The sequence below is a fragment of the Caretta caretta genome, chromosome 19, assembly GCF_965140235.1.
Source record: "Caretta caretta isolate rCarCar2 chromosome 19, rCarCar1.hap1, whole genome shotgun sequence".
Taxonomy (NCBI): domain Eukaryota; kingdom Metazoa; phylum Chordata; order Testudines; family Cheloniidae; genus Caretta; species Caretta caretta.
Window position 1 is genome coordinate 9,215,855 of NC_134224.1, and position 23,932 is coordinate 9,239,786.

Consider the following 23,932-nt stretch of genomic DNA (forward strand, 5'->3'; position numbering starts at 1 on the left):
TTAAAATTCTACCTAAAAAGGGGATGAGAACAGAGAACTGATTGGCTGGCCTGCTCCTCCTACAGAGCTGCAGCCCCATCCGAAAAGCAGAAAGCTCTGACGTAGCACCCTGGCCTCTCATTGTGAATGTATTTCATTTCCAGCAGTGACTGGTGGGCAGGATGTTGAAACTGCATTGCCTGCGTCTAGCAGTTCAGTAACCCCTGATTTGTCCAATCTGTGCCAGGCTAACACACTCATCTAGGACAATGGTGAGGAGAGTGAGCACGAGGCGGGAGATATTGATGGAATCGTTCTTCTATGACTCTGGGACAATAGCCAGAGATCTCATAGTTTAAAAGGGTCACCTCCCTCTGGAAAGAGCTGTCTGAACTCTGGCATGGCTCCCTTCCACCAGTCCTTTCCCATTCCAGAAGAATCTGCCTTCGTTCCCCCTGCAGCTCGCTCTCTTTTCATCCTCTCGAGACCTCAAAATCACCTTGACCCGCTACCCTCCTCAAAGCTTCATAGGGTCACGCTCTGTATCCAATTAACAGCTACACTTGGCACCCAGCATCCAGCCAATTCCCTCCCTCCAGGGGAGAGATCCCTCCTCCCCGCACAGCTGCCAGGTGGGCTTCTGGCAGTGAACAAAAAACAATCAAACCGAATCAGGCTGTCATTCTGGGTACATCTACAATGCAGCTGGGAGGTGGGATTCCCAGGTCGGGTAGACAGACTCACACTAACGAGCATGCTAAAAATAGCAGCATGGAAGTTGTGATGCTGGCAGCTGCTCCAACTAGCCACCCAAGCTCAGAAGCGGGGGGTGAGGTGGGCTTGGACTGGGCTGGCTAGCCCAAGCCATCACCCGGGCCATAGCAGCTACACTGCTCTTTGCAGGTTTCAGAGTAACAGCCGTGTTAGTCTGTATTTGAAAAAAGAAAAGGAGTACTTGTGGCACCTTAGAGACTAACCAATGTATTTGAGCATGAGCTTTCGTGAGCTACAGCTCACTTCATCGGATGCATGCCGTGGAAACTGCAGCAGACTTTATTTATACACAGAGAATATGAAAAAATACCTCCTCCCACCCCACTGTCCTGCTGGTAATAGCTTATCTAAAGTGATCATCAGGTGGGCCATTTCGGATTTGTGCTGGAAATGGCCCACCTTAATTATGCACATTGTAGGGAGAATGGTCACTTTGGATGAGCTATTACCAGCAGGATAGTGAGTTTGTGTGTGTGGTTTTTGGGAGGGGGGTGAGGGGGTGAGAGAACCTGGATTTGTGCAGGAAATGGCCCAACTTTATTATCATGCACATTGTGTAAAGAGTTGTCACTTTGGATGGCCTATCACCAGCAGGAGAGTGAATTTGTGGGGGGGGGGTGGAGGGTGAGAAAACCTGGATTTGTGCTGGAAATGGCCCACCTGATGATCACTTTAGATAAGCTATTACCAGCAGGACAGTGGGGTGGGAGGAGGTATTTTTTCATATTCTCTGTGTATAAATAAAGTCTGCTGCAGTTTCCACGGCATGCATCCGATGAAGTGAGCTGTAGCTCACGAAAGCTCATGCTCAAATAAATTGGTTAGTCTCTAAGGTGCCACAAGTACTCCTTTTCTTACTGCTCTTTGCAGTGCCCTGCGTCCAGCTGAGCTAGGGTGAAACTGTCTACCCGTGCCGGGAATCACACCACCCAGCTGCAGTGTATGTATCCTCTGGGCCTCCTCCTGGGAGGTGTCAAAACCCACAACGCCCGTTGACTTCAAGGTCCCATTGACTCGGCACCTTTGCAGGAAGGTAGGGCCCAGAGAACCACGTTTCTCCCTGGCTTTGCTGCTGAAGGTAGCTCAGACCGTGGTTGCAACTGCAAGGCTGGGGCCTGAGGCTCCAAACTGGTGAAGCACAGCTGGGATCTCAGAACCCAACTTCTCCCATTCGGGGGCTGAAGGCTGCAACCTCACAATTGTCTTCAAGAAAGGGCTGCCGGAAATATTAATGCTCGGGGGCGGGGGGAGGGCACAGATGGCCACCCGCTGACGAAGCTCCCGGCTGTCTGGCTGAGAGCCCAGGGGCATTCAGAGGAAAGCAATTGTTCTACAGCTGCAAAATTTTTCTGATAAAACAACTTCTCGCAGCTAATGCCAAGATGGGAACCTTTTAACTGAGCAGCAGGAGGAAAGCACTGTCTGCTACGGCTGTTGATGGAATGTTAAAATAATGAGGTTTGTAAAAACTCCAAGAGTTTTGAGTGTTTCAAAAAAAGCTCCCTGCCCCTTCCATCATTTCCTCCCGTCACACGGCAACAACTGGTGAGACCCAACTTCCGCTGAGCGGCCAGGTGATGGGAAAGTTTGCAGAGCTGGCCATGAGCGAGTACAAGGCCCCGACTGGGCGATAAACTCAGCAGCTGTTGTTGCTGGCAGTACGGCTGACGCTGTGCTCAAGTCAGCTCTCGCAAGGTGAGGCTGGGTCTGTACTTGGAAGGGAGACTCCCAAAGGAGCCGCCTCCCCCCTCAAGGCACTAGCCGCACATTTTGCCTTTGAGTTGGTTCCAAACCGATGTCCCGGCATGGTGCTGTGCAACTGGAGGTAATGTAAAGTCTTCTGGGGGAGATGCGTTAATCGGTGTTATGTATGATGACTTACTAATACCGAGCCCTTACAGAAAGCTTTTCATCGGTAGACCTCAGAGTGCGCTGCAAAATAGCACTATCTGCATTTTACAGACGGGGAAACTGAGACACAGCTGTGAAATGACATGCCCAAGGTCATCCAGCAGGCCAGAGGCACAGCCAGAAAAGTAACCCGGGTCTCCTGAGTCCCAGGCCAAAGCTCTTTCTGTACGAGCTGGCTGTTAAAGGTGTCCGGGCTCCAATTTGGGTAACTGTATTTTGTCTCCCTTAATTCCTCCTGCCGTTTCAAATTGCTCTGGTCAGCTTCTTCCCCTCCTGTCCTAAACAGCTACCAGAGTCGTTGGATCTCTGTGGCAGGGAGAAGCCATTTCTCTACGGCTTATCCGCCTGAATGTAAATCACTTTGGGATGATCGCTATTTGGAGACGGGCACTGTATGCCATTAGCGTTATTACAGTTACTACAAATGATTACCCAACACATTTCAAAACTTTGCACGGGTCTCTTCTACACTCTGCATCTTCCCTGGTAGAAGTCACTGAACGTGCCCCGTCATAAAGAGCACAATGCGAGCTGAACTGGGATAATTACCAGTGCAAGGAATTTTGATGACTCTATGCAAGAGGTTGGCACCCACTGATGTAACCAATGGCTCCGAATGGCTGGGTTCTGGTTTGTTTTGGGCTCAGGTGTGTGTAGGGGGAGGTGTTTCTGCCTAGGCTGTAAACCCCCTTCCCTGCCCACCCTCAGTTCTCCAGGGGCAGTTCCAAGGTTGAGGTCCCCGTGTGTGGGAGGCGAGACGCTTCCACTGCTGACTCTTCTATGTTATAAATGTCAGTGGTCACCCTGACAAGCTGGGTGAGGTAACATTTTTTTTTTATTGGACCAACTTCTGTTGGTGAGAGAATCAAGCTCTTGAGCTTACACTGAGCTCTTCTTCAATTCCCCATGATAAAGCTCGACTTGCAGATTTCTGTCCCAGCTGCTGCAAGGATTTCACCATAGGTTGACATTGGGGTGGAATGAAAAAGGTCATTGTCCTCTCTGATGCCCCAAGCACTATCTGAAGGACAAGTCTCCTGAGTTGGTGCCCTTCCGCCAAACCTGCTGGAAACAGAACCCCGAGACGCTTTCCAAAAACGATCAGGACGTATCAAGAGCCTGAGAACTCGGCAGTACAATCCCCTATGAAACTGCTTGGTGAGAACTAATAATGACAAAAGTGCACTTAAGGCTATTTGCTTCCCGAAGGAGAGCAGTTAAGGGCTTTGTGCAGATCGCTGATGTTATTAAAGGGATGTGGGGCGAACAGGGGGAGGGACGCTTGTCAGCCTTAAGTGAAATTCATAAAAGATGGTTTATGCAGCAGGCCGTAGTTAAATCCAAGAGATAATTTGAGCTGTTTTATGGGTAATGTCATCTCTCCGGTCAGGAAGCCACATTTTACAAACTGAATGTGTTAGTGACTAAGTTTGCAGGGAAGTAGATGCTGAAGGTATTGCAATGAGCAAAGTGCACGGGGTGTGACATATGGCAGAACAAACTTTAACCCTTCATTTCTTTTCACTTGACTGTGGACCACTGGTCCCATGGTTCTTTATGACCATGGAGGAGATCCAGGTTTGATTCTTGACCCCAGCACAGTGTCCGTTAGAGTTCCTGTACGGCTGAAAATGCCGTATGCTGGATGAAAGGTCAACCAGTCGCCGTCTTAAAGATTCCATGGCGCAGTGGTGTTAATTCCAGAACTGTGACTAAATTCCAGCCCCAGCTAATTACATTCTGCTTGCCCAAATTCCCCCTGCCGTTTCAAATGGAATAGAGCAGTCTCTTTCACATCCTTCCCGAGTTGTCATCTACCGTTGCTGTTCATTCTCAAATGACTGCCATGTTCCACCCTAGAGGCAGCTGCATTTCAGGGCTGGGGTGAAGTGATTTCCTGAAGTGCTGTGGGATCTTTCTGGGTGAAACATGTGATTTGCCTCACCCTTTCCCCACCAAAATCCCTTCCTTACAAGTCACTTCTGCCTCGTTGCTCATTAGAATTGAGTCAATATTAACAGTACAGGGTAACTGAACCATCAGTATGTGCACTTGCCTAAGCAAAGCAAGCATGCAGACGTGTTATCACCTCATTCATCTTCACCTGTACCTTCCTTTACAGACTGCTAACCACACGCATCATATCAACTCTAAAATTAGGTTGGGAGATTCTTGGGGCAGAGCTCGCATCCCACTGTTTGCTCTGTGAATTGCCTGGCATGGTCTGGGGCTCTGTAAAGTGATACAAATAATAATATAAATGGTTCCAGATTGATAGGCCACCAAGGGTTCACAGCCTCCTGCCTATTGAGGATAATTCAATGAGCCCTGAAGATGGTTTAGAGGGAGATTTTCTGAGGCATAGATAGGAGTTTAAGGGACTTCTCAATGGGAGACCTGTACCTGGCAGGTATCAACACCCCTTGCCCCATTTCCTCCACAAAGCTCAGAAATGTGTGTCTTCCAAAGTGAGGAGGCAACCTTGACAGCCCAGAGCAGCCCTCGTCCGCAGTTGGACATGGAGCATGCTCTCCCACGCAGTCAATTTCCTCTTGGCCATGGATTCTGGGTTTCCATTTTTTGGCTCAGATAAATTGGTGAGTCTCTAAGGTGCCACAAGTCCTCCTTTTCTTTTTGCGAAGACAGACTAACACGGCTGCTCCTCTGAAACCCATTTTTTGGCAGTGATCTCGGAAGATTTGCAGCTGAAACGTTGCACAGCAGAGAAGTGGAGCCGGACTGATGGGAAGCAGCAAGTGGTAGACGTGTCAGTGCATCGCTGTATAACCTCTCCTCTTGTCTCACTGCCAGTTCTTCTGAGATTAAGGCCGAGAGCACATAGCAAATGCCTCAGTGGGGAAAAATAATCTTCTCCCCAGTTGGGATTTCCATCAACTGCTGCCACGCTTTTGTTTGTAGCGAAAGTCACAAGCTGTCATGTTTCCAAATAAAGGAGGATTGCTTAGGTCTGCAGGCACCACAGGCCATTCTTAGGCTATCTGAGCTGAATTACTTAGAAGATGAAAAGGGAGTTAACTCATGATGCAATCTCTTATTTTCAGACCCTTCAAACATCTCCTTTTTCTGAGATTGCTTTGTAACCTCACCCTCGTTCCCCTGGATTTTTGTTTTTCCTCCTTGCGAGTCTAGAAATTCTTTAGATTCTCCTCGATTTTTTTGGCGGTGGGGAATAACTTGTGTCTTTCCTCTGGAACCATGGATTCCTCTTCTGATTTTACTGAGCCAGTGTCCCTCCCAACACGGCTGTGGGTCTTCTAAGAAGACTAGAATGACAACCTAGTGGACCGGCACTATAGCTGACGGAGGCTGTTTGAGAGGTTCTTGTAATGCTGATAGAGAGCACGACATTTCTCTACACAGACGTTTGCACCAGGGTGGATCCTACACAAGTGCAAAGGCCCACAGATGGGAAGGAACAGATGGCCAGTGACTAGAGAAGGAGAACAGTGGTCAGGAGACCTCGGTCCTGCTCCCCGATCCGCTGCTGACATGTTGCATGACCTTGGACAAGCCGCTTGGGTTTAGATGGGGTGGTTGGCGCCCATTTCTGCTGATGAAAGGAGCCCGCCAAGTGCATTGCCGCTATTAACGCATCTTGAAAGGAAAGCCTGAAAATCCGTCTAGACAAGAAACTGGTCTCAAATTGCAAAGCAGGGTGCTGAACACCCCCAAGTCCCCATTGACGCTGGGGCAGAGAGGCACTCAGCACCACTCAGGATCAGATCCCAACATCTTCAGCCTGGTCCAGGTCTGGCAGGAACAACAGATGAACGCAAACCACACACAGAGTCAGAAATAAACCATTTGGGGAAAGAAGCCGCGTGTTCTCTTGCGTCTGGGGCTAGGTCTGAGCCATCATCCCCTGGAGAGCACAGGACACCGTGTTGCGCATAGCCTGGGTTATGTGCAAAGCAGCAATTAGGGAATTGATGCCAGGGATCTTACTGATTGTAAAGAGCTTGTAGACTGGGGCTAATCCGTCTGGGCCTGCTTGGAAAGCAGCAGGGCGCTCTGCAACTTTGTCATGCCTTGGTCCCTCCTTGGTTTTCCGGGGCCTCTTCCCAGCTGCTGGATTTCCTTGCCCATTAAATTAAACCACCCAGGCCGATGTATTTCAAAGCTTTTGCTTTACTCACCTCGATTAATTGACCCTTCTCCAGGCCTACGCTCTCCCCAGCAGATGGATTTGCCCAGGAGCAAAGGAAGGCAGGTAGGCTGGGGGTGGACAACATGCAGAGGTCTCGCTATTGCTGAGCTGCCTAATTTCCCACCCCTGTCCAGCCAAAGAGGCACCTTCGGAAATGACAGAGGGTTTGGGCCTGCAGTGACGGTTAACGCTGCCGTTCTCTGCTGTCCCGATGCAGGATGTTGGGCCCCCACTCTGTGCTGGGCCAGCGTGTTGGGCCACGGGCAAAGGAAGTGTCACTCAGTTGCAGGGCCGAGGAGGGAGCCTGGTTTTGTTTTAACTCAGTGCTAGGGGAAGGTGCCTGACTGGCGGCTCTGGAGACCGGAGCACTCTGTGCACAGAAAAGGCACCGTAGCGGCCCGCAGGTGTTTTCCCTCCAGGCCTTTGCTGGAAATCTCCCAATGCAGCGCTATCCCTGGGGCAGCTCCACCGGTCGGTAGCACTGCAGGGAGAGGGGATGGGGGCACAGGCATATTTACCACTGTGACATCTGGTCCTATTCCGAGCAAATGCCTGAGCCTTCTCTGAGCTATGCCACCCACGGCTGCTACCACTGAGAGAACTGCCACAGGGAAAGAGCTCCCCTCAGGTGGTTAATGCAGACAAGGCCCAACGTCCTTCCTCCCTGCCCTGGAGGGAGAGGGGAGGCTGGCCTTCATGGCCCATTCAGGCCTTGGCCTCTCTGATGGGACTGCCAACAAGAGGGACAGGCAGGCCCCATCACGGAGGTGATTTCTGGGCTGTGGTGTGAGACCCACCACGCTCACTTGACCCAAGGCCTCAAACAACCATCACTTTTGGACCCAGGCCAGATTTGAACTGGTGACAGACAGAGAGTGTAGCAAAGTACTGGAAAGATGCAGGATCTGGAAGGGCTTCTGAAATGAAACTGTTTCCTCACAGCAGGGCCCTCTTCAGAACCATTTTGCTGTAAGACATGAAGCAAACCACCCATGAGGTAGCATACACCTCTGCTCCAGGCTCTGCCACCGATCTTATAGCAAAGCTCCAGTGATTAGCTCACAATAGCCAAATGCTGCCTTCTCTTTCACCGTGAATGGCCTCCCAGTGAGAGTTGTATTGATGATTCCCAGCATGAGCCTTCAATTTAACGCTGCAGAGTAGGACACCAGAAACTCCGCCCCCATCTGAATGCAGGAGAAACAAGGACTTCCTGGTTAGTTACAAGGCAAGTTGTTGTTTTGTAGCATTTTCCCCAAGCTTGACTGTAAATTCTTGGGGGCAAGGGCTGTCTTTTTGTTCTGTGTTTGTACAGCACCTAGCGCAGTGCGGTCCTGGTCCATGACGAGCGGTGTTAGGGGCTACGGTAATAAAATAATCATTAATAGGGCCCTACCAAATTCACGGTCCATTTTGGTCAATTTCATGGTGAAAGGATTTAAAAAAAATCATACATTTCATGATTTCAGATATTTACATTTGAAATTTCATGGTGGTGTAACTGTAAGAGTCCTGACCCAGCTCTGAAGGCAGGAGCTCAGAAGTGAGGGTGGCATGGTACCGTGTTGCCACCTTTACTTCTGCACCGCAGCTGGCGGGACGCTGCCTTCAGAGCTGGGCACTTGACCAGCAGTTGCCACTCTCCGGCCTCCCAGCTCCGAAGGCAGCGCACAAGTAAGGGTGGCAATACCGCGAGCCCCCTTTGATAATCTTCCGACCCATCCGCCCACAACCTTCTTTTGAGGCAGGACCCCCCTTTTGAGGAATGCTGGTTTCTCCTGTGAAATCTGTAAAATCAGTGAGGGTAAAAGTAGAGGGTAAAAGACCAGATTTCATGGTCTGTGACGCATTTTTGACAGCCGTGAATTTGGTAGAGACCTAATCATAGATCAGCCACTGTAAAAAGAGCCGAACTTACCTCGCAGTAACCATGAAAGCCACATTCTCAAGGAGACTTCACCCAGCCTGTCAAACTGAAGGCATAAATTTGCAGACTGCCTTTTTTTTTTTTTTTTTTTTGAGCATTTAATTCCTCCCAGCCAGACTGTCCCTGGACAAGCATTCGGTTTTGTGCATGCATCGTACGTGAGCACCCCCGAGCCAGGTGCTTAGGGGTTTAACTGCTGCCTTTTCAGCCACAAATGATATTTTGCACAGGGCAATCATCCTGGTGCTGAAATGGTGTGAAATTTGTACCTGTCAATTTCAGATTTGGCTCTGGGCATTGCCTGGTTTGTTGAGATTTAAATAGTCACCTGATTTCCTGAGACATAATCCACTGGATCGTCATCAGGCTCTCAAAGTGACTAACAATCCGACTGCTGTGAAACTGCAGCCAATTCGCACAACTTTAGCAAGAGTTGCATTAGATTTGTGTTCTCGCGGACCTCCCCGTTGCTGGGGACCCGTGATCCCGTGAGAATCGCAGCTTTCGTTTCAAAGTTTCCAGCCCTTCTGGTTGTGGAGAAAAGACTGAAAAGGTGGCCTGAGCGCAGCTTTAAAGGCTCAGAAATCAGCAGGCAACTCAAATGTATTATTTAAAAAACAATCACTTTGGGAGGCTCGGGGACGGACACAGGATTCCTGAAATGCCTGAGATTGCCACTTCTGCTGAGTGGTCTGATTTGTGGGGTCTCAGGGTATGTCCACACTGGCGCTGGACGTGAAATTCGCAGCTCGGCTATATATCCCCGCACTCGCTCTGATTGAGCTACCGTGTTCAAAATAACAGCGTTACCAGGGTGGTAGGTAAAGTTGCCAACTTTGACTGAAACTTTTCGGGGAGATTTTTTTCCCCCCCAACATGACGTAATGTCATTTTCTTAAAATATCCTATTACAAATCTCCTGGATGGTTTTCAAGATCAATGCCGATTCCAGGAGACTCCAGGCCGATTCCAGGAGACTCCAGGCCAATCCTGGAGCCTTAGCAACCCTAGTGGCAGGATGGGCTAGCTGCCCCAAGTCTGATCCCATCAGAGATCCTAAGTACGTACTCGGGGCTGCTAGCATATCCCAGCTCCTATGCAGCCATAGCGACATGCTATTTTTAGCACGCTAGCTCAGTCAGGCGTAGGGCAGGCATGTCTACCCTAGCTGGAAATCACACCTCCAGCAGACATACCCTACGCAACTTACAATTCAGTTCTTCACTCTGCATTATAATCAAACGTAAGGATGACAGCAGTGTATTCTATTAGTAAGCCGTTTTCCTTTAAAGGCAAGGTGGCTCATGGCCTGTTTACCCCACCAAAGAGAGTAGGTTCATAGCAGGAGAGAGAAGTCACAAATCACATGCTTGTTCCCCTTAAGAAATGTGAATCAGCCCTCTGATATGCCGCTGCTGCGAGTAGTTCTTACATTAAGACGTGTCCCAATTTACATCTGATTAATTAAAACCTCCCGTTGCTGTAAGATTGCCCTTTTCACGAGCTGCTTTTGTTGTTGCTGTTGTCTTTTTCAATAACCTCCCTTTGTTCTCTTATTTTTACGTACAAACGTGGCAGAGGGGAGACTGGAAATACCCTGTAACAGAAATAATGGAGTTTATAAATACACAGCCAGCTCCCGCAGACCGTTCAGCAGCAATAATCTGTTTTCAGCAGATTAGGAACCACGCAGCCGACACAGCTGGAACGATGTTTCCACGCCGTAGTTCCTATAAGAGACTCCCTTAGAGGTTTGGGCTCGGGGCTGGGGTGGGGAGAGGCATGGATGGGGCCTGGAGGGGTGTATCAATCTCTCTCAGCACTCGCACACAGTACTCTGAACCAGCCAAGGCAGACGGCAGAGAGTCTTATGGACCAGAATGTAAATTGGCTGGCTCTAAGCACAGGCTATCTCAAATTAAAGTTGCAAATCAAAAACACATTGGCTGCTAGGGTGACCACGCGCTTGCTGGATTATATGATTACTATTCATCACCGTAAATGTCAGTGGTACATAATGCCGACATCTGCTGCCCCAAAGAGCTTACAATGGTCCAGATCATCCCCCATCTACCTTCAGTATGGCTCACGGCAGGGAGGGCTCCAGGGAAGGGGATGTCCCTGAGGAATGATCCTCTCCCATGATCCCATTAGGATGTGGAAGGTTGAGACTCCTGTGCCATGAAAAACCCCATGAGGCCTGCCCCCAGTCCTGGCAGATCCCAGGGATCCACGGGAAACCCTAGGCCTATGGGAACAGGGTTTTTTATAGCAATGGGAATTTGCAGAAATAGCAGTAAGATGAATTATTGGTGTCTCAGGTTTGTGACAGATATAAAGGGGCAGAAAAGACCCATTGCTCCCAGAGGCCCAGTCCTGTTCCCACTGAAGTCCGTGGCAAAGCTCCTATTGATTTCAATGACTGGAGGATCAGGCCCAAAGTTTGGAGGTTGTTTTTATTTATTTGTACAAGCAGAGCCCCCAAAGGCCTCACTCGGAACCAAGAGCCCATTTTGCCAAGTGCTGTCCACACACAAAGCAAGAGACCGTTCCTGAGAGACCACCGGTTTTGTATGGTAACGGTTTGCTCAAGGACAGTGATCTTTAATCCTACAGTTATTAACCCTGAACTGTCAACATCCCCTCAGTCTGGCTCGTTACATCTCCTGGTAGGGTTCAAAGTAAATAGATTTCCATAGAAATTCCCCTGATTCTGCATAACTGCGGGCAGGATGATGTACAATGTGAAGTCAGAAACTAGATAAACGCCGTCCGTGGCCAGGTGGGGTGAGGGTCTGAAAGGTATTGTAGCCTGTGGAGGAGTTATTCAGAGACACAGATGAATGCTGGGCACTGCCATGTGGCCAGGTGACTGGGAACCTGGATTTAAAAAAGGAAGACTCGGAGCAAACGTGTTTATTAGACACACCAAGGATGGCTCAATGTGGGAACCAACAAGGGGCTAGTGCAGCAATCCTGATGCAGTGAAAATTCCTAGTGATTTCCTTAAGAGTAGAGTTTGTTCTCTGTTACAACCCTGACACCCCCCTGAAATCGCTGGGAATTTGGCTCATTACCAGTGATGAGAATTGGTCCTAGAACATCTCTCATCCAAGGATCTCAAAGCACCTTAAAACCACGAATTAATTTGGCCTCACAACAACCCGGAAAGGGTCTGGATTATTTTCCAGGTGGGGGATGCACAGAGGGCCTGATTAGGGCCTGCAGCTCCCATTGTCTTCATCTGGAGAAGGGAGTGCTCCGCACTTTGGAAAATCAAGTCCCAAAGAGGAATAACAGCCAGATTCTCAAAAGCACTGAGCACCCAGCAGCTCCTGGCCCTCAGTCACTTGACCAAATTCCAGGATTACTAACACCAAGCAATCCAATATCATGACTCAGCCCCGACCCCCCCCCCCCCAAACCCAAATCATGAGATTTTTAAAAATAACAAAATTGGGGGGCGGGAGGAGGCTTTGTACTGGTCTGCTGGTTTTGTAAGCCTTTAGAGGCCACATTTTCAAGCATTTATCTTCAACAATGAGAGCTAGAAACTTGATTTTGTAGGGGAGATCCATTGAAAGCTCACATAATAACATGACTCTGGGAGCAGGGGCTTTATGTAGAACACCACAAACCATGCAAGATTTGCAAACCAAATCCATTGCAGAGCTGGGGCCTGAATCAGAGACTCCTGCTTCCCATTCTCCTGTTGCAACCCCAGCTAATGCTTCCATCCTGAGGTTTTTTTTAAACCTGTCATCATCCCTCTAAATCAGCAGTCCTCAAACTGAAAAGGAGTACTTGTGGCACCTTAGAAACTAACCAATTTATTTGAGCATGAGCTTTCGTGAGCTACAGCTCACTTCATCAGATGCATACCGTGGAAACTGCAGCAGACTTTATATACACACCCTATTTTAATGGGTTGCCAGAGCTGGCATTAGACTTGCTGAGGCCCAGGGCCAAAGCCAACACCGGAGCCCTACCACCCTCAGCCAAAGCTCCAGATCCACTGTCCAGGGCGGTGGGGCTCAGGTTACAGGTCTCCCAACTGGGGCTGAAGCCCTTGGACTTCGGCTTTGCCTCCACCTCCCTGGGCAGCAGGGTTGGGTGGGCTCAGGCTTCGGTCCCCCCTCCTGGGGTCATGTAGTAATTTTTGTTGTCAGAAGGGGGTCACCGTGCAATGAAGTTGGAGAACCCCTGGTCTAAATCTTCCCTCAGAACCCAGCTCAGCCTCTCGTTAGTTGAGGGGGGTGGAATTAGTTTGGTTATAAAGCTCTAATAACAAAATTTGGCGTTGGATGGCCCCTTTGCAAAGGGAAAAGCGCATCGCCTGGCTGGGCAGAGTGATCCCAGCCCACAAAGAAAACAATAATCTGAATGCAGCGTAAAGAGATTACCAGGATTAAAACGAGATGAAAAGGGATGGTTACAATTATTATTAGCTTCAAAGTCTCAGCAACTAGAGCAGCAAGTCACTGCCCATCTGTTCTGTTACATCCACACAGCCTCTGAGGTTTTGTTCCTGACTGCACATTGCATTTGAAGTTCTGGTACAATCTGAACTTTATAACAAACAACAACAGCAGCAGTGAAATCTGATAGCCCGGCAACGTGTTACTGACTGCCATGAATCAGGCTGTGGTGCTGATGTGGAAATAGCATCCAAGAAGTGTATCAATTGAACACGTGACAGGACAGAGACAGTTTTGCTGGGCAGACAAAAAGGGAGAGAGTTTGCTTAAGGAAGCGATGAAAAATGGTTATAATTAAGAACGGATTGAATTGGCCTCGGAGCTATTATTAGAATGAGCAACTGGGGCTTTTTACACTATTTAAATGAACTCCATCCGCATTTGCGCCATAAATTCCATTTTTCAGAGGGTCCCTAACTTGGCAACGAAATTTTGCTGTGGACTGACTTGTGGTAAAGGATGTGAGGTGAGCGGGAGATAGGGTCTGCTTTGGGTCTTGATTTCAGTAAATCAGAAGAGGATAAAAGCCTTTTTTTTTTTTAAATAAGGGTTTGATTCTGCAAATCCTTCCATGAGAAATCCTTACCCATGCAAGCAATGAATAAAATCAATTGGGCTATTTGCTTGTGTGAGTAAGGGCTGTAGGAAAAGGCTCTGTCTTTTTGTTTTGTTGTTGTTATTTTGCACCTAGAACATGAATTAATTGTTTGCTTTTATCTCATTTATTTATTACTTAAAGTATAATCAAACTGTATTAATATTACAGTAAAACCTAGAGGCCTCTGTAAACCCTGTATGTGATGGAAACCACTTCAAGCCAGGGGGTGTGGCAGCCCCCCCCAACTCCCCTACTTCCAGCACCTGTGGATAAGACAGACAAATGGTGGGAGGAAAGCAGAGGCACAAACAGGTGAAGAGGCTGGCCCAAAGTCATCCAGGAGGCCATTGGCAGAGCCCCGAATAGCATCTTGGTCTCCTGTTCTCTATCCACTGGACCACACCATCTCTCACTCTATGGGGGCTGATTCGGCCAGGTGCTGAGCACCTCTCCCTCCTATTGAGCCCTGAAAGTTTTGATCAGTGAGGTCAAAGGAAAAGTTTCACCAGTGATTAATTTGTCCCACTGTTTCCACGCTTCAGAACAGCAGGGTGCAATACAACTGGAGTGGAGCACTTCTTGCCGAATCTGTCTCCTAGCATCCCCAGAGCAGCAGAACCCACCCCAACACACAGCCGCTGCCCTGATGTGTGAAGGGGGAATGGCAGAAGACATGCTTGCTCTGGGGTCTGTGACCAGCACACACTTTGGAGAGCTGAGATGGGCCGGGGACGTGGGGGGGCCGCCTGGTACATGGTTAAGCCATCGCTGAAATTCACACAGCACCGCGATAGTTTCCCGAGTTGCACGTGGGGATGATGTCGACGCTTTGCATCTTTGGAAGTAAAGTGCTCTGCCTGTTTGATGCCAGATAAGATTTTTCCGGCACGTGTCAACATTTGCAGCTGCCCGTTGGGATGCTGGAAATGTGAGCTGTATTTTTAGGTATAGTAATCACTAAAAACAACTCTAAAGACGGCGGGCGTGTGGACGGATGGGGATGTGTGTGTGTCATTGTGTTGGTGACTGTTGAGTGTTGCTCAGTGTTTAGGGAGATGGGGCCATCACCACGTATTTGTTGTTAGTGGCTGTGAGATTGCACACGTGTGCTCAATGTTTGCGTGGGTGTGTTTCTGTGTCGGTGCGGGGAATACAGGTGTCTTTGTTTCGAATGTTGCTCAGTGCATGTGCATCTGGTGAATGTGTCTAGGGGGAAGGGAGGAATGTGTGTGGTGTTGTGGCAATATGAGTGTGGGTTTGTGAGGGCACACCCCTGCCCCCGGGACATGATGCATGGCATTTATCTTCCTTTATCTGTGCTCCCTCCAGAAGCCATGCCACTTTGGTGTCTTGGCCAGATTCCACCCGGAGCACAGTAATTGCATTGGACCCAATCCTGCAGCCCTCTGCTCAGGCAAACACTTATTTTCTTCAGGGGGAATTTTGCTCGAGTTCCATTCCATTTCTACAATTGCTGCTGATGCAGTGTCTCCGGCCGATGGAAAACAAGACAGCCCAGACCACAGGAGGCCATTCCATTGTAAATTGTACAGTGCGGGAGCAGCTGCGATCTAGCAGACAGACGGCAGGGATGGGAGACAGGAGAGCCGATTTATACACGCTTGCTGGCTGACCGTGGGCGTGTCACTCCACCTTTCTATGGCTCAGTTTCCCACTCTGTAAAATTGGGATATTGTTACTGACTTTTTGTGGAGCCCCTTGAGAGATATAGATACAGAAAAGCAGATTATTATTATGAGTCATTAGGTTGCGGAATGGTTTAGTTTTCTTAGTAACCTTGCTGGGGAATGGTGCCGAGTGTTTGGATTAGGGTTATGGGGATGTCAGTGGTTTTGGCAGACCCACACTTGTCTCTGCTGCAGATTTAAAATAGGGAAAGAGAACTGAGTATGAAGAGGAGCAAACCACAATCACTCATGATTCAAACCAGCTTCTCTTCCAGTTTCTTCCCTTCCCCTGGATGATTGACACTGATTTGGGTTTTCTATCCATCATGTATTGCTGTTCCCCACCAAGCCTGGAGTTTTTCATCTCTCTCACTTGCCTTTCCCTTTGTTTACTTGTATCCTTTTCCTTTTAACAGTGACGAATGGGAACACGGTTCAGAGGCAGGGCAGGCAAGAGATCTCCTGTGGGAGCTCTGGGCCTCGGGGAGGCTGTTGTTTTAATGTGATTTGCCTCATGTACAGCGATTTGGCTGGCAGGGCAGGGCTCAGTGCCATTTTGTAATGGTTTCAGGAGTCAAAGCACCCCCAAACTGGGATAGCACATTTTTAAACCATGGAACTCAAGCTCTGGTCCTCTCTAACAAGGCATCGAACTCTCCATGATTTCAGTGGCAATTAGGCACCTTAACACCTTTGAGGATGGATGTCACTGAGGCCAGAAACTGAGAGCAGTATTCAAACCGGGGTTGGGCATTTTTAAGGATAACAAGAATACTTGGAGCTAGAGTAGTTAATGCTGACACAAATTGTGGAAGGGATATTAGACCTTATGCTTTAAGCCAATTTCTAATTAGGAGATAAGGAGATTTCCTTCACCCACTGTCAGAGACCGGCTGCTGGAGAGGATGGACCACAGTTCTGATCTAACCTGGCGATCCCTATGTTCCTGGCATGCACAGCACCAGGGTACGCCTCCTGGTACGGCCTCTCCAGCATTCTTCAACCCTGACGTGCAGGGACTGCCTGTAGGAGCAAGATGCGGGTTCGTTTTCGTTTTCCAGGGCTTGTGTCCATTAATCTGCTGCTGCTCAAGGCCAGCAGGCTTCCTTCTCAGCTGGGGAGCAGCAACCTTGTTTATTTCATCTGTGACCCAGGCTAGGACAATCATGCCGTGCGTGAAGGGACCTTGTGAGCGTGGTTCTGCTAGAAGAACGATCAGGCCCCAGTAGTCAGAGAAACTATGCCAAAAACTTGCGATCAGGAGCCATTTGCAGCTATCACATTAACTAGCCTGGGATCAGGCTCTAAGCATGTGCTGCTGAAAAGAGATTCACTCATCCTCCGGGTCTGTAAAATAAATATGCCCTGATTCTCTCTGGTCCTGCCCATGTTCAGTCACATATTCCAGTGCCAAGTGGGAACACAGTGCTACCAAAGCAGAATGCCCGCGTGTTGCACTGGTGAGAAGGTGCAAAGCAACAGAAAATCCAGCTCTTACTGGTCAGGCGTGAAGCATGTGTGTCACAAGGCACGTGGCTATTGCTTCTGAGTTTGAAATAGCTCCAGGTCAGGGGAACAGTCACTTCAGGAGAAGGCCAGAAAACCTAGAGGTGGGAGACACTGAAGGCTAAAAACACAGTCAAGCACCCCTGTGTCCTAAGCAGCATCTTAGCCCTAAATTATGGGAATGACGCCTAAATTATGGGAATGACCCACTGTGGGATAGCGGTGCAACATTCTCCCTTAAACCTTGACTCCCACCCCTCACCTCATATAGGGAATTCAGTACCATAGTCTGTTTCGAGTGACTCTGCTATTACATTTCATTTATTTTACACTGCCCAAATTTTAACCCTTCAATCTGATGCAGATTTTTTTATTGATGGGGCTCAATCCAAGGCCCATGGACCCGAAAGGGTGATGCCAGTACACAATTTGGCCAGTGTTGGTACAGTCAGTGACTTGCAGAAAGCATTTTGTGTTGGACAAAAGCATACTCCATGTGGCAGTCAAGCGGAACAGAAATGTAAAACAGTTACCATTAACAGAAGGCCTCCCTAAAACCCCTGTGGGATCAGGTATCATTTATTTGTACAGTACTTGAATACTATTTATTTCTGTAATGTCAACTCTCTGAGAATCAAATTTCACTTCCTTTTAAAAACACACACTTTCATTAATTAAGCCTCCCAGCACTCCCATACGTGGAAATTATACCTGTGTAACAGAAAGGTAAACTGAGGCACAGAGCTGTTAGGAAATAGTCTACAGCTCCATAGTAAATCAGTGTCAGGAATCCCCATTCTGAGGTTCTCAAGCTGGATGTTGTGAACAGGTGACGGGGGGGGGGGGGCGTGACCACCTGACCCTTCCCAGCTAGATGGAGCAGGGGAGGGAGAGGGTCCCGGCTGGAAAAGTTGACTGATCTAAACAGTAGATCACACTCTCTCTGGCAATGCAGTTTTTTGTCTTTGGCTCTTAAGTGACTGGAAAGACCCACACACCCGGCAGCAGCTCTGATAGAGTTTGCTTAGTTCACTTTGTGCCTTGATTGTGGCTGTCTTACAATTGAGAGGGTGGTTTGGGATTGGTATTTTTAAGTATTATTTAAAACTGGAGCAAATCTGGGCCTGCCTTAGAATTTCATGGCCATCACGATGGTGCACACCATGGGAAATCAAAACGTCTTCTTCCAAAACGCAGGGATAAACTCAGGTTTCAGAGTAGCAGCCGTGTTAGCCTGTATTCGCAAAAAGAAAAGGAGGACTTGTGGCACCTTAGAGACTAACCAATTTATTTGAGCATAAGCTTTCGTGAGCTACAGCTCACTTCATCGGACGCAAGCTCAGAGTCTCATGCTGCAAAACAGCCTGCTGCTAGCTCAGCTAAAGGAGAAGCTTGCCTAGCTAGTAGCAGTATAAGGCCTAAGCACATTTGAGCTGTCCTGGTTCCATTCAGGGGAGGGCGGTGGTGCACTTATTCACACCAGCCTGTTCAGTTTTATTCCACCACAATCCATCGCTGATGAAACCAATATAACTAAAGTAAAAATTATGGAGAGAACTGTTTCCTTCTAACGGATTCCCTCTAGTGAATCCGAATGGAAGAGGGTTTATCTAGCCCTAAGAGCAAGGAAATGGGAATCAGGTGGCCTATTCCTGGCTCTCCCAATGACTCAATCAGTGATCTGAGCCTTAGCTTAGCTGCTCTATGCCAATTCGCCCCGCAGTGAAAGAGATTTAGTTACAATACCCCACAGGGACAAGCTGCGCTAAATTCATTCAGGTCTGTAAAGCACTGGGAGATCCTCCTTTGAAAAGTGCTATATGAGTACAAAGCATTATTCTGAGTATTAGTGCATATAAATCTGTCACTAGCGGTGTAATCTGTGAAGCTCTGAATTGCCCAGAGAGAACACAAAACAAATTGGCTTGCAAGTGAGGGCCATGCTGTCTCCACAACTAACAAGGGAGGTGGCTTCTGGCCAAGCTGACTTTCCTGGGCAGTGGAGTGCGGAAAGGTGACCATACAGGCCTCTTCTGCCAGGGCCAGTGCTACATAAGTGCTATATAGTGCAAGGGACAGCCGTGGAAGGACCACTAGCACTGACTGTATTACCCTGGACATGGGATGTGTCTACCCTGCCACTTAGTCACTAACACCAATAGGGACTTACCTTGAGTTGTAATCAGGGTAACTTATGGCCAATGAAACATCGATTGCAGCAAATGTGTATTTCCCCCGATAGAAGGACACATCTGTATTATTATTATTTATTTGCATTATCGCAGCACTTAGGAGACCCCGTCCTGGATGCTGTACAAACACAGACAGACCCTGACCCAAAGAGGTTGCAATCTAAGTATAAGACATGAGACACCAGGTGGATAGAGACCGACCGACAGGGCAGTACAGGGGACCAGTGAGACGATATTGGTCAGCATGACAGGCACCGGTCTCAGCGCACAAGCGGCCTGGCCATTCTCAAGTATTTTGTAGGCCTCCTGGCAAAGAAGAGTTTTGAGAAGAGAGTGGAAGGAGGAGGAGTGAGTTAGTTTTGCAGATGTTTCCAAGGGAGCTTTCCCCAGACACGAGGGGCAGGATGGGAGAAAGCATGAAAGGGCTTGTTAGAAAATTGAACAAGTGGGCGCCGGAGGCTGGCGTCATGGGCTGGCTGGAGGCGGGAATTGACCTTTTGAGACTGAGTGAGAGAAGATTCGTAGGGTGGGGATAGCATGAAGGGCCTTGAAAGTGAAGACAAGTGGAACAGAGGACCCTGGAGTTCTGGGCGTGCTAATAGATGGTGCAGCTAAGAGCTGAGATTTAAAGCTTGCTAGATGACAAGGCTATTTTAAACATAAATTATTCCTTTGCGGAGACTGGCTTGGAGGTGCCGCATGGCCATGCAGGAGACCTTGGTTTGATTACTAGCCTCTCTCACTCCGGCTGCTGTCACTGTCTCTCCCTCTGGAGCTGCTCCAACACTTGAAGAAATATGTCCCGCGACTCCCAAGCAGTCCTCCTGTCTGAGAGAGCATTTTCAGCGCAGTCAGGGAAAAACATTGACACTGATGCTGGTAGTTCACTGGGGCGGGGGGCGGGGAGAATCAGCAGTGGAGGACACATTGCAGCTGGAGTCTGTGCTCAGAACATCAGCATCCAAAAAAACCAGCCCCATGCAGCCAGAGCATCAAAACTCCAGTGTCTGAGAACGTAGGCCGGGCACGCTGAAGGGAGCTAACAAAGTCAGCAACACATACAAGTTGTTGGCAGGGGACGGACAGCTGAGCAGGGAAAGCTGCACGTGCGAGGGTGCTGCACGCAAGACAGGAGCATGCCCTGTTCTGACGAGTGGCTTGTTTTTGCAGTCGCTACAGGGGAAGCGGTGGGAAGGAAGCCGTGCAAAGGTGCTGAAGCTGCTGCCCGAGGTAAACAGCACATTGTGATACACTTAGCTGATGATGGTGCAAAACACAGAAAACTGTAGACCAGAGAAGAGGAAAAATAGCACACGGCTGCACCAAAAGCCTGCCATGTGGATTTATCAGCCTAGTTTGTTATAGAATTTTATAGAGTATCTGGATTGGCCATTCAGGGGCTGGCAAGGATGAAACACTCCAGCACAAGGCACGCTGCAATTTGGGAACCGTGCTATGCCAACATCTCAGCCACAGGGCTTCGATTCAGCAAAGCATTGAAGTGTGTGCTTAAACCCCTTGGCTTCAGTGCCGCTTTAAACATGTGCTTAAAGGCAAATATGGTTGTGTGCTTTCCTGAACAGGGATGGATTTAAGCACATGCTTAAGGGTTTTGCTGAATTGGGGCCTACAGCTTTACAGGGACCTTTAAACTGACTTAATTATACACTTCCACCATGCCTATGCTGTTATTTACCAGCTACATTAGACAACCAGCTGTATCTTTTGATACCAGTTAATTTAAATCTCCTGTTTCAAATTCAGACCACAGTTGTTGCTCTTAAAGGGATACTGTCAGGTTAAAAATCAGACAGTGTATTTTGGGGGGAAATATTACTAATAGGTTAGATTGTTAAAACCAGAAGAATATCTTTAATCCAATTTACTTTTCATCATTCGGGCGGTTTATCCATTTCTTGCATTTCACTCAGTTGGGACAATGAAAATAGATTAGTCAATTCTACTTTTATTTCTAAATCACTTTCACTTTTTGGCTCCTCGTGTACAAGCGCAATACTGCAAGGTTTGGATTGCCAACACCAGATGGGAATGTTTAAATTCAATCAAAAAGCTGTTTTCAGTTACATTCAAATATATTTATTAATAGGAAGTACTGTACAACCTGTAAAAAAATTATTTTACAAAACCTACATTTTGGGCCTAACCCGCCCACTTATGATAATATCCCGTTAATCTCAACAAGCCCACTAGGCCCCTAAACCTACCAACACTCATGCACATATGTTTAAAGCATGCTAGTAGCCAGCTGAAATCAAGTAAGCTACACATGCATGGAGTTACACATGTACAGGCCTTTATTAAATGTGACATTAAAATATTGCATGGAATTTGCTTGTACTACATTTGAGGCTTTAAGGAAAGAAAAAAATTGTTCTTCCCATGCCTTTTTAACACATTAAAGTCTTTTGATAGTAGTTCTCATTTTCCATGTACTGTACATTATACAATGCAGTAATCACATGGTGGAAATGTTTCAAAGTAGCAGCCGTGTTAGTCGGAATCTGCAAAAAGCAAAGGAGTACTTGTAAATGCGTTAGTCTCTAAGGTGCCACAAGTACTCCTTTTCTTTTTATGGTGGAAATGATTTTCAATTCTAAATCCAAATACACTCTGGACTTATCAGAATGGTGAATCAAGCTTAGATGAAAGAGGGTCACCACTGCCATACAATAGGATGGAAAGTTTAATTGTGAAAAGACCATTGATTTGATAATATGGACCCTTAGGAGTCTGGGGGCAAAATCATGCTAGAGTTGCCAAGGTATGTGTGTGGGGATAACTGAGCTGGCTGATTTAAGCATGAGGCCTCCTTAACAATAACACTGGGAGGGTCCCCATATTTGAGGAGTGGCTGCCTCATGATCAAATGACATGACCAATTAAAGCCTCTTGCATGGGGGACATGAGGCCATTGTGTCCAGCCCTGATGACACATTTATGCAACACACGGACATGACAGCCACTAACTCCGCAGGCGGGAGCGGCTTTCGGGACCTTTCTTACATCCAAAACTGATCCTGACAGTGCTTGGCTGGGGAAGGCAAAGGCGTTGTCCTGCTCCAGAAACCTAGGTACCTCTCTGGGCAGGTCACAGTGCCATCGGAGCTTAACTAAGACTCCGAAGCAATGCTGGGCCCGTCACGGCCCAAGGATGGGACTTCCCAAGCTCAGACCGTAGGGTTTAGACTGCTTGTTCTATACATTTATCCTCAAGGCCCTACTTAGCTTGCAGATATTGTGGATTCCACCATAGGAGGCTTCCCCTGCAATTTTGACACTGGACAGCCCCATCACGCGCGGATCTGAGAGCCGGAGCCCTGGGCCCCCACACTCAGTCCCAGGCAGCTGTTGTCAGCCCCAGAACACCCCCCACTGAGCCCCTGGCGGCTGACAGCAGGAGCCCACTTCCAGCCACAGGCCCCCGCTGTCAGCTCTGTGTCCCCACTTCCAGGCACAGGCCCCCAGTGTCAGCCCCGTGTCCCCACTGCCGGCCACAGGCCCCCGGTGTCAGCCCCGTGTCCCCACTTCCAGCCACAGGCCCCCGGTGTCAGCCCCGTGTCCCTGCTGCCGGCCACAGGCCCCCAGTGCCAGCCACAGGTCCCTGGTGTCAGCCCCGTGTCCCCGCTGCCGGCCACAGGCCCCCGGTGCCAGCCACAGGTCCCTGGTGTCAGCCCCGTGTCCCCGCTGCCGGCCACAGGCCCCCGGTGTCAGCCCCGTGTCCCCGGTGCCGGCCACAGGCCCCCGGTGCCAGCCCTGGGCGACCCACAGCGGAAAGTCAGGGGCAGGTCTGATGGACTTTAGGAGGGCACCCAATAAGGTCCATTCGTGCTTTTCTGCAATTGTCCCTGGCTTGTCGCCGACTCAGCTGTAATTTTTTGGGGGACAATCATCCCCCCCCCCCCATTCACACCGGGCCTTACTGATACTAGTTTCAACCTGGGGCAAGCTGCGATGTTCCCCCCGCTGGGACAGGGGTCTGCACCGGGGGGGGGGCGGGCTGGCCTTGCTGCCATCACCCCATGGGACCCCCCCCCCTCCCGCCAGTGGGGCCCAGGCCTGACACGACGCTCCCGGGCCAGCGGCCACCCGCCTCAGGCTGTCCCGGGCGGCGCGGCCCAGCCGGCTCCAGGCCGGGCGGGGAGGTGCCGGGGCCCGGGGCGGGGAGCCGCCGCGCGTCACCAGCCGCACCAGCCCGGGCGGATCTACATAAAACTCGCCTCCCACTTCCCCCCACGCGATCATCCCTCGACCGCCCCGAGCCGGGAGGCGGCGCCCGCCGCGCCGGGCAAAGTTTGTTGGCCGGAGTTGGGGGAGCGCGGCGGGGCGCGCCATGGAGGCGCTGCGGTCGGCGGGCCGGGCCCTCATCCGGAGCCCGAGCGCCGCCAAGCAGTCCTGGGGCAGCGGCAAGCACCAGAGTGAGTCCCCCCGGGCTGGGGGCGGCGGGCGGCTTATCCCTGGGGTGGGGGGCGCCCGCCCCTCTCCAGGGCCTGGGGGGGCTCGCACGGGGCGGCTGCTGCGCCCTTGGCCCCCCCGGGAACCGGGTTTGCCCCCCGCCCAGTTACCTGCTTCTCCGCTTTGGGAGCGAGCCCGGCTGGCGGCTCTCCCTGGGCTCGGGGGCGCCCGCTGGGGTGGGGCTTCCCGAGGCCCGAGGGGAGCAGCGGGGCTTGGCCTCATGCCCAAAAGCTGCTGA

The 23,932-nt window shown here is 49.6% G+C and overlaps 1 protein-coding gene across 2 annotated transcripts in view; it reads left to right on the top strand.

Annotated features, from left to right (window-relative positions):
- The first annotated feature begins 23,478 nt into the window (after positions 1 to 23,478).
- LDLRAP1 (low density lipoprotein receptor adaptor protein 1) overlaps positions 23,479 to 23,932 on the top strand; it is a 36,180-nt gene continuing 35,726 nt past the window's right edge. For both annotated transcript variants that reach the window (XM_048825794.2, XM_048825795.2), the window contains exon 1: positions 23,479 to 23,657. In XM_048825794.2, coding sequence (XP_048681751.1) covers positions 23,573 to 23,657 — 85 coding nt within the window. In that variant the 5' untranslated portion in view covers positions 23,479 to 23,572. The remainder of the gene's footprint in view (positions 23,658 to 23,932) is intronic.